The following is a 13,867-nucleotide window of genomic DNA, read 5'->3' as shown; positions in this document are numbered from 1 at the left end:
CCAAATGTTGTCAGCACAGGAACTACCCTAGAAATCCCCACAAACAGTGTAACACATAAATTCAGGGTGCACCCCGGCTCCAAACGTTAGCAGCAAAATGTACATATAAGATTTACAACACTTCCGCAAAGGACTGTGGCTGAAGCCCTGACAGGATAAACATGACCAGCAGCACCACAGTACTACCTTGGCATTTACCCGCACTCACTTCTTTACATCCACCCTGATCCGTCGTGCGGTACCACGGGTATAAGTTGGTGCATGCACACACTCACTTGTATGCACTCACCCCAACGCCCTAATATGGTGCCCTGATATTCGGATAATGGAGGTCACTGTGTTTTGCAAGCACCCTGGATCCCCAAACTGCTCTTCACTCAAAAACCTGCTTCGGCTATCCAGCCCCTCCACGAACCAAAGATCGCATCAACCGTTCATGGTTACTAGGCCACTTGCGTCTAAGTCACAACTCTCAGGGTTCTGTGGTCAAGTTGGGGGAAAGGAAAGGCAACAGCTGGTAAACAATTAATGAGGAGACATTTAGGCTCGCCTCAGGAGGTTCACTCAGAGTTCTGCAAAACACAGATGGAGGGTCACTGGGGCTGCCATTGGGCACCTCGGAGTTCAAAGTTACCAAATATTTACCAATTTCAGCACCTCCAGAACAGAGAGGCACCATCAGAGCTTGTTGACGTGAGTCACCCTCAACACTTCCAGTTGCACGTGAAAAGTTACTAGATCCGCACCTCCTGTTCCAGGAGATGCTGTGTCTGGGGTACGAAGAGTCAAGTGACCCCAGACTGTTACGATCCCACATGAAAAGTGTTCAGTACTGTCCCTCCACAAAAAGGAGGCACAACATCAGGGTTCCACTGATCAGTCACCCTGACTGTACATTCATTCACAAGCCAATTCCCAAGGTAGTGCCTCTTGGGACAGAGTCACCAGTCTGGTGCGTGAGGACTTAAACCGCACCAGATAAACCCAGACTCTCCCCTGAAGGAAGCAAATCCTGCACCCTTCTGGGAGGCATAACATCTAGCACACAGTGACTTGAGTCGCTCTAGACCATTCGCTCGCACTCAGAGCTTGGTTTCCGTACCTCTCTGGAACGAGGCACACTGTCTAGTACACAATGACTTGTAGTTGCACAAGACTCCCTGGTCATGGTTTGAAAAAAGTTCAGCTGTGCCATATGAAGCCAAGTACAGCACAACTCCGGTGGCACTCCCAACTTTGAGGATTGTAACCAATGAACATGGCACCACACACAATGAGCATGCAGCTGAGACTAACACAAGAGAAATGCGACACACTCAACAATAGCGGTATTCACTGGGTCCAGCATTGGGTGATCCTGTTCACACCAACAAGAGGTTTCGGTGTACAGTTATCCCCACGATGAAGGGCCACTCACCTGAAGGGCGGGAAGCCCTTGGCAAGCTCTGCACCAGGCAATTCTGGACTCCAGACACAATACTTAAGCCACACTAGTGCCGCTGCTGCCAGGTGAAGTCCAGCATACGATGTAGACGCAGCAGAGAGCACCACTCTCCAGATGTTACCGGTCACCAATGTAAGTCCCTCGCATGAGGTCTTTGATGTCCCTGAGGCCTCCTCAGAGGACAGGAGGTAAGTCAACCTACCCTTGGAGAGTTACTCTTCGGGATTCTACACAGGAGCACACAATCAACCCCAGGCCAGTCTCTAAGAAGGAAGGGGAGTGCGGATCACTTCCTCGGACAGTTATCCTCCTGGCACAACAAATTCCTTTGGCAGTGTGCCCACGCGGTCCAGCAACACTGGTCCCCCATTGCAGTAAAGGTTATTCTGCCTTGTAGATGTTGAGTACCCCTAGTTATACTAGACTGTTCCCTTGAAGTGGGGGGAGGTTCAAAGGGTTCTCCTTTGAACCACAGATGTCTCCCCTAATTTTCCTACCTGTCTGCCCTGCGGCTTTGTAGTACAGATCTTTATCTTTAGTGGGGCCATGCTCTGGCTCTGAGGGCAAGTGTCAAAAACTTCTACCCTCCAATCTATGTATACAGGCCCCAGATAGCAGGGATCTTTTGTTCTGTATGCCTATGTTTTATAGCGGTCGCCAGGGGAATGCACAAATGTGCTCTACCCCCGTGACCTGTGGAATGAAACTTGATATATTTAAAATACCAGATCCACCTCAGAACCTAGAAATGTCCACTTCCCAGAAGTGGCATTTCTATGTAATTGATGACAAAACAAGTTTAACCATCGGAAAGGGTTTGTCATCCTGAATCCAATGATACTAAACATCATGCCGCTGGTCCTCTGCAATCCCCTATTGCAGCCAATCTTAAGACTCATTCTCCCATGTTACTTTGTGGGCAGAGCAGCTCTCATGGGCAGTGTGAACATGCCTGGGTATTTGGCACTCCTGGGGCACATATGCCCTGGCCCACTCCCATGTCTGTTGGGGCATGTGGAGCACTATTGTTCGAAGGTGCATGTGCACCAATACTGGCCTGCTCTATCTGGCTCAGTTTCTATATTAGGGTACTCATGCGCAAATGTACACACCCTGGCAAGTGATGCCAGCTACTGTACCTACACAGGAAAACCACTGGGGTGCCAGTTGCACAACTGGGTGACTGATACTTGCAGGTGAAAGGAAGGATGGCGCCAGCACTTTCACACTGTACTTCCAGTGGGAAAGTGCCCAGGGCCATTGGCCCTTTGAGAGAACCAGCAAAAACACCCTGGAGAGAAAAGTGAAAAACTTTGGGGAAAACACTACCACTGCTTGTCAGGTCTAACAATGAGGCTACCTCTACACCAGCCTTTTCCTATTAACTAATTAATACTGAGGTATGTTTTCTCCAAATTTAGGCTGCGAGACACTTCTTGGTCCATTGTCACCTTTTCCTTTTATTCTACACGAATCCATCAAAATCACTCCAGGCATAACACCACATTCTGAAAGTCAGACACCTGAGTAAGTCACAGGCCAATACAATCAGAAAGGAGGAAACAGAAACCAGGGGGAGGTATGGTGGTGCCTTTAAAGAAAGTCACTGGGATGAATAGGTCACTCCCAAACATACTGCGACGAAAACAACCCTGGACTGCAAAGATGTCCACGAGAGCCTGGGTGCTGTGAATCCAGATCCCACAGACCACTGTCTCAGACTTTAGAGACTGAGATCAGGGTAATCCACTGAATAATGCACTCAGCTGCCATCCAACCTCCCTTCCAACGTGCTCGGACACAGCCGCCACGAAGAGCTAGACCCATGTCCCAGGCTGCTGCAAACTTGAGGTCGGATCCTATATCGCGCAAGTACTTAGAGGCTGGTGGAATTATTTCCCCCGCTGGGAGAGATTCACTCGTGACCAAGCCCACAGCCTTCCACGAAAACAGATGTTACAACCAGTCTTCAAACTACACCAGTACTACCAGGAACTGGTGGAATTAATATTACAAATGCCCGTGCCGCTACTGAGTGTGCCCTTAACACATTCCGTTCTCCTATCACTAACAGAAGCTTTATGACTAACTTTCAACGTGAGTGTGACTCAAGAATATCCGTGCAATGTACGTGAAGGAGCTTAACTATTATTATGTCACAAAGAGGATAACGATGATCTTGTAAAATAGAATATGGTTTACTGAAGTGGGATTGTTGCAGTTGTTGATACATGTTTATTCTTGCAGAAACATTTCCTGTTGACGGAAAATGTGCTTTGCTGCAAGGTTTTTTTTTTTTGTACCCCCTAGTAGGATCCTGAATGGGTGATCTTCTTTTCTATATTATATGCAAACATCCTTGTCAAGAGTATCTGCATTCAAACAGAAAGGATCCCTTCTTTCCCGATTCTTTCGGAATCATCAATTCCGCAGCCCTCTTGCTATGAAAAATGAAGCGGGAGAACAAGTCTCTCTAAAGATTTTCACTGAGCGGCTGCCTGAATTTCTAAGGCATGCCTAGGCTCCTGCCCCTAGACGGGACTACTTCAAGTGGAGATGAATGGGTCAGAGGGAGACGGCGAAGCGCTCCTGTGTTAACCATGTTTTGCTACATGCCACATTAAAAAAAAAAAAAGACAAACAAAGAAAACACAAATACCCAGTTGTACTCATCCTGTAAGAGCCAGAGTATAAAACAGCAACAGTGAAAAAACATACCTGGATAGAGCCGTTTTTGCTAAACCAAGGCCCGGTTTTCACTTTTAATACTGCTAAAACTGTGTTCTGCAGACAAAAAGACCTAACTTTTCATTGGAAGACTTTTGTCACTAATCCCTAAGTGACAAAACAGCAAGTACTGAAGAAAGGCGCTGAAACAAGTAACTAACCGCGCCTGCTCTGCAGTGTCATCTTGAGGTCTTTGGGGCCCCGGGAAAGGCATAAGTTAGGGCCTCTGTAAGGAACACATTTCAAATTTGTTACCCATTTCCTTATAATTCGTACCCTCCATGATGCCAAACAATGCTAAATTATAGGTTAAACTTTAAAAGGGTCGCACAGCTGAAATATGTCTTACCCAGGCCCCAAAAATCCTTAAAATGACACTGGGTAGAGAGATTGAGTCAGTGTAGATATAGGCAGAAGGAGAGAGGTTTAAAGCGAGAGAAAAAGAATAGAGCTATGTCAGACAGAGAGAAAGGTCACTTTCACAGGGGGCCCCTTTGAAGTTTAAGTCCCTGGGCAATTTCCCACTTTGCCAGTGCTTTAAAACTTCTCTGCTGCTTTAGTATCAGATACCAAATCTTTTATTCTTCCCAGGGTATATGGTAGCAAGGGCGGAGGGCAGAATTATTTCAAAAGGCAGAGCTAATAACTATATCTCCGATATTACAATATATCTCATCGCTCCTCAGAAGTATGGAAGGACATTCATTACATTTTTCCTGGCATGGCAGATGTTTGTAAGGCTGTTACGCCTACCTCAAAGGCCCAGCCCCTCCGACAAGTGCAGGGAGTGTACTCAAACATTCAGTGTTTTTTGTTGACTTACCTGTTGGCCAGTAACTGAGATCTTGTTCCAGAGGGAGAAGTCAAGTAAATTGCCAAGTCTCCACGTCGTGGGTGGCTGATGATGACACGCACAACAACATGCTCCAAGTAGATGACATGGTGGTTTGAGTTATCTGCACAACCGGTGGCTTTGTACACTGAACGGACAACATGGTCAGGCCGGATTGTTCTGCAGGAAATGGGACAAAAAGAAAGGGTGATAAAAAGCTAGCATTGGATGGAAAATGAGATGGTCACATTCAACATGCATTTTGCTTTGTGCAGGTAAAGAGTTCTACTAGGGCCACGTGTGTGAGCACACATCTGTATCAGGACATCCAACAAATTCAGTAGAAGAGCAGTAATGCATCTCAGGTGCGATAGAAAACTGCATTTATGGCTCTGATCTGGAGGTGGGAGAAAGTTGGAAACAATCAAACTTCTGCCAAAGTTTATCCAGGCTAAAATTGCTTTCTCCCACATTATCAACAGTTGTGTGATAAACCCTATCCTGTCATGGCAGGATCTCAAAATATAGCATACGTTTTATGATTATATGATTGGAGAACTTAATTGCAGTGAGGGGTGGAAATTACACCAGCAAAACTGTAAAAGAGCTCTTGCATCTTAAAAGTTAAAGATATTTTGTCTGTAATTTGCAACGACACAATTCCAGCACAACCTTTGAGCATGTAATAGCAATATCAAACTACATTACAGTTTCGACTTGGTAATATTTCTGCCTTGCACACTAGAGGAGAGAGCAAGTGTAGTTCAAAAAGACTGATACTGCTGCTAGGGTGACCGCCTATCTGTAAATTTCACGAATCGTCTGTTATTTGGGCCTCACGTCCGTTGTCCGTGAAGAGCCCTTTCACAGACACCTTTTGTCTGTAATTCTGGACACCGAGAAGCTTCAGTTCTGTAACAGGGGGCCAAGCTCACCCTCTCTTTGTAAACACAAGGTACTGCAGCAGCCCCTCCGCAACTTGGTACTGGCTGCTATCGTCCCATTGTCATTCTGTTTTCCGCTAATTGTCAAAGACAGAATGATAATGGGCCTCTCTATGCAGTAGCAGCATGTGCTGGGCCTACTTCTGCCTGGCCTAGGGCACTGCATCTTCACCAGGCAGGCCAAGCTTTGGGGGAAGGCTCCATTTTCACACTTCTTGCAGGATTAAAGGCACCCTCGGTATGTGCTGGTAATTTAACTCTGATGATCAATGCATCTGTTGGAGAGATCAGAGTTTTTCCTAGTCCAAATTTTGACTTAGCTAAAAGTCATGCAGAGGGATAATGTACCTCCAGCTAAACGTAATGTGTAACATGCAGATCAAAAAATTGTTTTTTATGTAGATTGTTCAGTGGGTTACTGTTTTTGTCACAAGGATACTTTTGTTATTTGCAGTTCATAAGATATATTCTTGATAAAGCACAGTCAATCAATCAATCAGGAATTTGTAAACGCGCACTACTCACCCGTGAGGGTCACAAGGCGCTGAGGAGGGAGGGAGAGAGGGGGAGAAGGTAGTGAGGTGCTGCTACTGCTCAAACAGCTAGGTGTTGAGAAGTTTCCTGAAGGTAAGGAGGTCTTTGGTCTGGCGCAGGTGGGTGGGAAGAGTATTCCACGTTTTGGCGGCGAGGTGCGAGAATGATCTGCCGCTGGTTGTAGTTCTGCGTACGCGTGGGACGGTTGCGAGGGCGAGGTCGGCTGAGCGGAGATGTCGGGTTGTGATGTCGAAGAAGAGCTGTCTGTTGAGGTATTCTTGTCCGGTGTTGTGCAGTGCTTTGTGAGCGCGGGTGAGGAGTTTGAATGTGATTTTCTTGTTGACTGGGAGCCAGTGCAGGTTTCTCAGGTGGTCTGTGATGTAGCAGTGGTGGGGATGTCCAGGATAAGGCGTGCGGAGGCTTTCTGGATGCGTTGCAGCCTCTTCTGGAGTTTGGCCATGGTTCCTGCGTAGATGGCATTGCTGTAGTCCAGCTTGCTGCTTACGAGGGCTTGGGTGACTGTTCTTCTGGTTTCAGTGGGTATCCATTTGTAGATCTTTCAGAGCAAGCAGAGTATGTTGAAGCAGGAGGAGAAGATGGCATTGACTTGCTGGGTCATGGATAATGAGGAGTCCAAGATGAATCCTAGGTTGCGTGCATGGTAGGTGGGAGTCAGAGCTATGAACAGGGCCACTGGAATTATGTGATTGTGCAGGTGCAGAGTTTTTTGCTTAGTTAAGAATTTGCCACATAATCCATCATCTGCTGCATAATTAGCAGATTTTAACAAAACTTTTTGTTTCTAGCTCAAACTGTTGCCAAGTTACTAAAAATGCAGCAACATGTGTTGCTGCACAGCAGAACGTTTTTTTCAAAAGTTCACTGGTCAGGTTTGTCTTGCCAATTATTATATGTGGGTATTAAAGCAGTACTAATGAGGTGCAATCTATACCCAGAAACTTTTAACAGGTGTAAAATTCGGAAAATAATGAAGTAATATCACAAAATATGCCTCATTGCATCGCATAATTAGCTTCTGCTTCCCACGTAAGTGTCTCTTCCTCTCAGTATTTAGCCCTCTCCTCCTTTCTCACCACCATTTCTCCTTTTTTCACGCTATCTAATAGCGCTACTGCCTCTGTACTCTAAGCCCATGTTTAGCAACAGAGCGCTGCTTCTGACATTGTCATTCACGGCCCCTTATGTCGTCTGCCAATTTTGCTTGAAGAGTTTATGTTTGCTAGTTTTCTCATCTGTAAATCTGTCAAGCCATTTGTGAATATTTGCTCAACACACCACCGTTTAAAACAAACTAAACAAAATAAAAAAACAACTTTGGCTTGTACTTGTTTCGGCTGCCTATTTTATGACCCTGCAACATCTTCCAAGGTGTCCGTAAAAATGAACTTTTGTCCTGAACTTCTACTGTCACTGTCCTGAACTCGCCTTCTTACAAGGAGGTCGCCCTAACTACTGCTACCTGCATGCAGAGCTTGCACAAAATGCCAACTCTAATAAGACATCCCACTGTTCTGTAAGTCAGGGCACCCATGCAAGGCACGATCCCCGGGGCGTACACAATTGTGAGAGCACAGTGGTCAGCAGAAACACCAATGGGGTTTGAAAGATGCAAAGCTTGGCACAAGAAAATGCGAGAGGGGCGTCTAAGGAGACTCACACTGACATAAGGTAGTTTAAAAATACGTCGGAGATTTCAAACCTGGATACTATTGCTAGCACGACGCGTGCTTCATGACGCAGCTAAAGGTGTGTTTGAAGACATACATGCATATGGCTTAGTATAAATTAAACCATGCTGTAAATGAACAGCAGTTTTTTGCGGAGTATGTTTTAATGTCTCTATATTTTGATGACTTTCCTGTTGCCATTCATACACATTTATGCCATTCGTTATGTGCTTTTCACTTGGCTTGAAACAGTGATCATTGTATGGGGAACATTTTAGTGTTTATGCCCAACTTTAAAGCAGGGCGAATGCACTTTTGTAGTTTTGGTCACAGTTCCTATGGGCTAATACCATATGCAGAATGTTCTTATTTGTCACGTTAAGCGGAAATGGACATAAGGTTAGCAAATTTGTTTTCCTGTGTTTTTCCAAAAGCCATCATAAACTATCGACCCACTGCAGTCTTACACCTACGACAAGCACAGATTCACATTTTGGGATCCACAAAATCTCAAGGGCTACATAAAAAAAAAATACATTGTCTAGTAAGCTCCTATGTTCGCTGAAACAGACTCTAGTGAACATACATAAGCAAAACATGATTTTCAAGGGAGACTATGGGGGTGATTCCAACTCTGGCGGGCGGCTACCGCCGCCCGCCAGGCGGAAACCGCCATTTGGCCACCACGCGGCCAAAATTCCGCGGCCCCCATTCTGACATTCCCGCTGGGCCAACGGGCGCTAACCAAGTTAGCGCCCAGCGGGAATGAGGCCGCAACACAGGAGCCGGCTCCGAATGGAGCCGGCGGTGTTGCGGCGGTGCGACGGGTGCAGTTGCAATGCAGACAGTGAAAAGCAGGCCGGGGCCCTGTTAGGGGGCCCCTGCACTGTCTATGCCAGGGGCCCCAGGACACCCGTTACCGCCAGCCTCTTCCTGGCGGTGAAAACCGCCAGAAACAGGCTGGCGGTACGGGGATCAGAATCCCCAGGGCAGCGCTGCTTGCAGCGCTGCCCTGGCGGATTCTCCCAGCCGGGGCAAAAACGGCGGATGACCACCGTCCCCGGCAATCCGACCGCGGCTTTACCGCCGCGGTCGGAATGGGGATTGAAGCACCGCCAGCCTGTTGGCGGTGCTTCCGTCATTCGTGGCCCTGGCGGTCCGAGACCGCCAGGGTCAGAATGACCCCCTATGTTTTTATCGGTGTTTTTTTCTCAACATGGCAAACGTTCTTCCATGCAGAGGATTTTCTTCTATTACACCCCCCTAATATATATGGATGTTTTGGGAAACATTTTTACACTCAACATTTTTTCACAGCTACTGAAAAGTTAGCCACGCAAGCCAGTCTTGGAAAAGGCACTGTGAATGCTAGTGAACCTCCATAAAGCTACCACTTGGGTCCCAAAATTCACAATGGGCTTCCACTGGCATTCTTTTGAGACCAGTATTTCTTAAATAAAAAAAAACAGATAAACTGGCCACCCAGGACATTTTCCAACAGTAAATTCCACCTGCACCAGAGAATACTCACAGATTCCGACTTGTTCTATCAGAAATCTGCTAGTCGCAGTTGCACATGGAGTTGTTGTGTGCGTGAACGCCACTTTAGCATGGTAACCAATGTTCTCAATCCTCCTTTCTCCATCCTCTTTACCCCCATCAATTGCCTCTTTTTGGACACTTCAGGTTCCATCAAACCGATGACGAAATGGACATCACACCATCATTACTGGATGCTATAACCAAAGGTAACTGAACCTCTCTATACTTACTTCTGGCCAAACCCTGTCAGTCCAATCCTCCCACCTTGGACACCCTTTGACCTCCAAATTAAACTCCTTTCGTCTCTGCTCCCTCAATAACCATCTTAATCCCACTGCCTCCCCAGTACTGCAAAACCTGTTAAGAATCTGCTGCACCTCTTGTAGCAGGCAGACAGTCTACCCAAAACACGTTTACTTTTTCTAGGTTTGAATACAGCCCTTTACATCCGGGTATTTTTTTGTTGTTGTTTACCCCCTAAAAGTTCCAATTATTGGGCTTTGTGTATACCACATAATTTCTGTTTTTGCTAGCGTACACTATTTGCATGTTTGTGGCCAGTACATGGGATGTGCAAGCAAAGATGCCTGCGTGACGAGATAAACTACAGGAGCAAAATATGTAGGTGGTATCATCCATGACTAGTGTTAAAGGGTGGCTTACCACACTGATGCCGCTCTTTGGGCACTGCATGTGAAAAATTTACATTTCACAAGATTTGAAGGGTTATTAAAACAGTTTTCGAATTTCCCCTTGCCCTACTTTTCTCAAACAGGTCTCGGTTCCTCCCTCTACTGCTTCCACATCATCTTTGCACTCCACGTGCCACAATGCAACCCCTCCAGGCCAATACATTCCCATCATCTAAATTGTTTATTAATGTACGATTTATGACCATGAATTTACTAAACAACCACAATCTGATGTCATATTCAAATCCGGATATATTGTTAATCACCATAGTGAGGCTAGGAGACAATGCATCCCCAGTTCTACACGAGGCAATGCCTCCTGAAATGCAATGAAGTTCCTGGCAAAACTCAGGTTTTGAAGACCTCTTTATGGCTCAGTGTGAATTAGTTCTAATCCACTGTTCGTCCTCCCCCACATTCTCTTGCTCATTGCTGCTGACTTATAGGCCCATACTAGACATAGGCGGTCATTACAACCTCGGCGGTCTTTTAACAAGACCGCCGAGGGACCGCCGTGCGGAAGACCGCCAGTAGTGGCGGTTTGCCGCTCGGCGTATTATGACTGTTGGCTGCTCTCCGTCCTTTTTACGACAGAGAGCCGCCAACAGCCATACTGGCGGGCGGCGGGGAAGTGGAGGTTGCTCCACCACCACCACGCCAACAGAACTCCGCCCAGCGAATCACGTCCTGTGATTCGGCACGGCGGTGTTCTGTTGGCGGTGTGGTGTCGGCGGAGCATCCCCCATGGCTCCCGTCCCCTCCCGGAGGATCGACGGACAAGGTAAGTCGATCGTCCGTTAGGGGAGGGGGGTGGGTGGGTGTTGTGTGGGTGCATGGGGGTGTGCGTCTGTGTATGTAGAGGGGGGGTGTGAGTGCGTGTATGCTTGCGGGTGTGTTGCGTGTGTTGGGAATGTGTGCGTGTATGTCTGTATATGGGTGTGTGTGTCTGACTGAGTGTGTGGATGTAGACATGTATGTTGGTGTGTGTGCGTGTATGTGTGTTGGTGGTGCCTGCGTGCGTGTTGTGTGTGTGTGTGAGTTATGTGATGTTGGGGGTCGGGTGGGGAGGGGGGCCCTGCCACCTTTGGGGGGTGGCAGGGGTGGTGGGGGGTGTAGGGGAGGGTGTCGGGTTGGGGGGTGGGGGAGACCCCTATCAGTGCCAGGGAAGGAATTCCCTGGCACTGATAGGGCTTACCGCCATGGATTTCATGGCGGTTCCTACCACTGGAAATCCACAGCGGTAAGCCGGGTCGAAATACCGGCAGCAGTATTGTGGCGGCCGCCGGGCTGGGGACCCAGGTCTCCAGCCCAGCGGTCGTCTCCACCCTGGCGGGCGGAACGGTGAAGCGGCGGATGACCATGGCGGTAACCGCCATGGTCATAATACTAAAAAAAAGACTGCCGGCCTGTTGGCGGTCTTACCGCCGCTTTAACACCGTCCGCCAGGGTTATAATGACCCCCATAGTATTCACATATGCCTTCATGGATTCGATCCCAACATCACTAAAATACAACCACCTCTGCATATTCTGTCTCTCAAATGCCTGTTCTGACTGCGCTAACTTCCCCCAACCTAGATCCCCTCAAGATAAACCTAGACGCTCTCCACTTCCCCCCAGTACTTCACATACAGTTATCCACACCCTGGTTGCAATTGCCTCTCCTCATGGGCTCATTACATTACCAGGAAAACTACCCATCTTCGGAAATTATGATCATCCCACCACCTTAGTTGGCATCCCCTCCATACCAACATCCACTCCAGCAACATTGTCCTCATACAGAAAGATATCTAAGCACTCAACCTGGGTGGCTATACAACAAACACAAAGACCCTCTACAAATTACTTTCCAAAAGCTTTGGCAATTTAATTACTTTCAAAACTTCCACCTTACTTAAACACTGGTATCAGAGTCCTGATGATAAACCAAAATCACTGCACTCTAACACCATGGAAAAGGAACATTTTACAATGAGCATGACAAAAGTTGTGTCCAATGACAAAAAAGGGTCTACAAGTTCCAGTTGTTAGATCTATCAGGCTTAGGGTGGTCTTCCCACAAACGTTTCGCCTTACTCCTCCTGTTTTTGCCGAATTTGTTTCCTTTGGCTTTAAGACACTGTGCACTTTATCTGTGCTAAAGTGCTTGTGCTCTCTCCTTAACAGTTGTTGAAATTGGCTTACACCTAATTGGCATGTTTAAGTTACTTGCATGTCCCTAGTTAAGTGGTACCTGGGGTACCCACAGCCTGTAAATTAAATGGTACTAGTGGGCCTGCAGCAATCCTTATGCAACCCACCCTCCGACCTGCCGCGGCAGACTGTCAGCACAGTTTTTAACTGCCATTTCGACCTGGCAAGATAACCCTTTTGCCAGACCTAAACATTCCATTTTTAATACATAAAAGTCATCCTAGGGTAGACTCTAGAGTGCCCAGAACCAGGGTGCAATATATTTAACAAGTAGGGCATACCGTTTTAGGTTTTACATATCTAGGTAGTAAAAAAAACCTTACATTCATTTTTTGCCACTGCCTCTCCCATAGGATAACATTTGGTTACCTTTTTACATTTATTAAGTAATAACTTTCAATTGGAAGCAGGCAAGAAAGTTGAATTTGGTATCTAAAGAATTGTATTTTAAAAACATCTTTAATGATAAAGTTGGATTTTAAGTCACAATTCTGAAAATTTCACTTTTCATGTCCTAGCCACTGGTGCCTGTATCCTAGTCACATGACCAGGTGCAGCTGACAGTTGGTCTTTGTGTATTGCTTACATGCAATGAGACAGAGGGGGGGGAATCGGTGCTGGCAGGAAGTTCTCTGACTTTATGAGGGGGAGCTGTCACCTACACGTGCACATCACAAAGACTCTGCCTCAGCATACTCACAAAGGGTTGCACACCAGTTTATTGTACCCTGGAAAAGCTATTGTGAAGGCAGAGAGGCAGAAAATTCCAAGCACCTATGGGGGTGGAAACTTTTCAAATCTTCTCCTAATTTAAATTTGTTACCAAGTACACTTATAGGATCCTCAGACCCAACTCTCCAGTACGCTCCTGGACTTGTGGAGACTACAGATGAAGGCCTACCCTGCTTGCTGAGAAGGAAGACTGGACCAGCACTCTGCATCCCAGACTGAAGTGACTCCAAGGGTCAGCTTACTGACCACCTGTTCTGAGCTACAGGGACATAAGCTCCAACCTGATGCTTGGACCTGCAAATGGAGCTGCCGAAGCCCTGTTGCCCTCTGCTGGAGTGAGTTCCGAAGCCCAAGAGGTGATCTCAGGTCTTCGACCCTTGGTGTGGCATCATTTGAACTCCTCCTAGATGAAAGGAGAAATCCTGAAGTTTTGGGCTCCTTGCGAATGGGCCTGTTCATGGCAAGATCTTGCCATCTGTGCCAACTATCAATGTGAAGCTCCAGTGAACCTAACTCTTTGCGCTACAGCAATGACC

At 46.9% G+C, this 13,867-nt stretch overlaps 1 protein-coding gene across 3 annotated transcripts in view; it reads right to left on the bottom strand.

Moving 5' to 3' along the window:
- The window catches only part of PCSK5 (proprotein convertase subtilisin/kexin type 5), a 1,225,695-nt gene that overhangs the window by 432,724 nt on the left and 779,104 nt on the right, over positions 1 to 13,867 (bottom strand). For all 3 annotated transcript variants that reach the window (XM_069229369.1, XM_069229360.1, XM_069229377.1), the window contains exon 12: positions 4,995 to 5,183. In XM_069229369.1, the coding sequence (XP_069085470.1) occupies positions 4,995 to 5,183 (189 nt within the window). The remainder of the gene's footprint in view (positions 1 to 4,994; positions 5,184 to 13,867) is intronic.

This window comes from Pleurodeles waltl, chromosome 1_1 (assembly GCF_031143425.1).
Source record: "Pleurodeles waltl isolate 20211129_DDA chromosome 1_1, aPleWal1.hap1.20221129, whole genome shotgun sequence".
NCBI classification, from domain to species: domain Eukaryota; kingdom Metazoa; phylum Chordata; class Amphibia; order Caudata; family Salamandridae; genus Pleurodeles; species Pleurodeles waltl.
The sequence above is the reverse complement of the archived record's forward strand: the minus strand, read 5'-3'. Positions and strand labels throughout refer to the sequence as shown.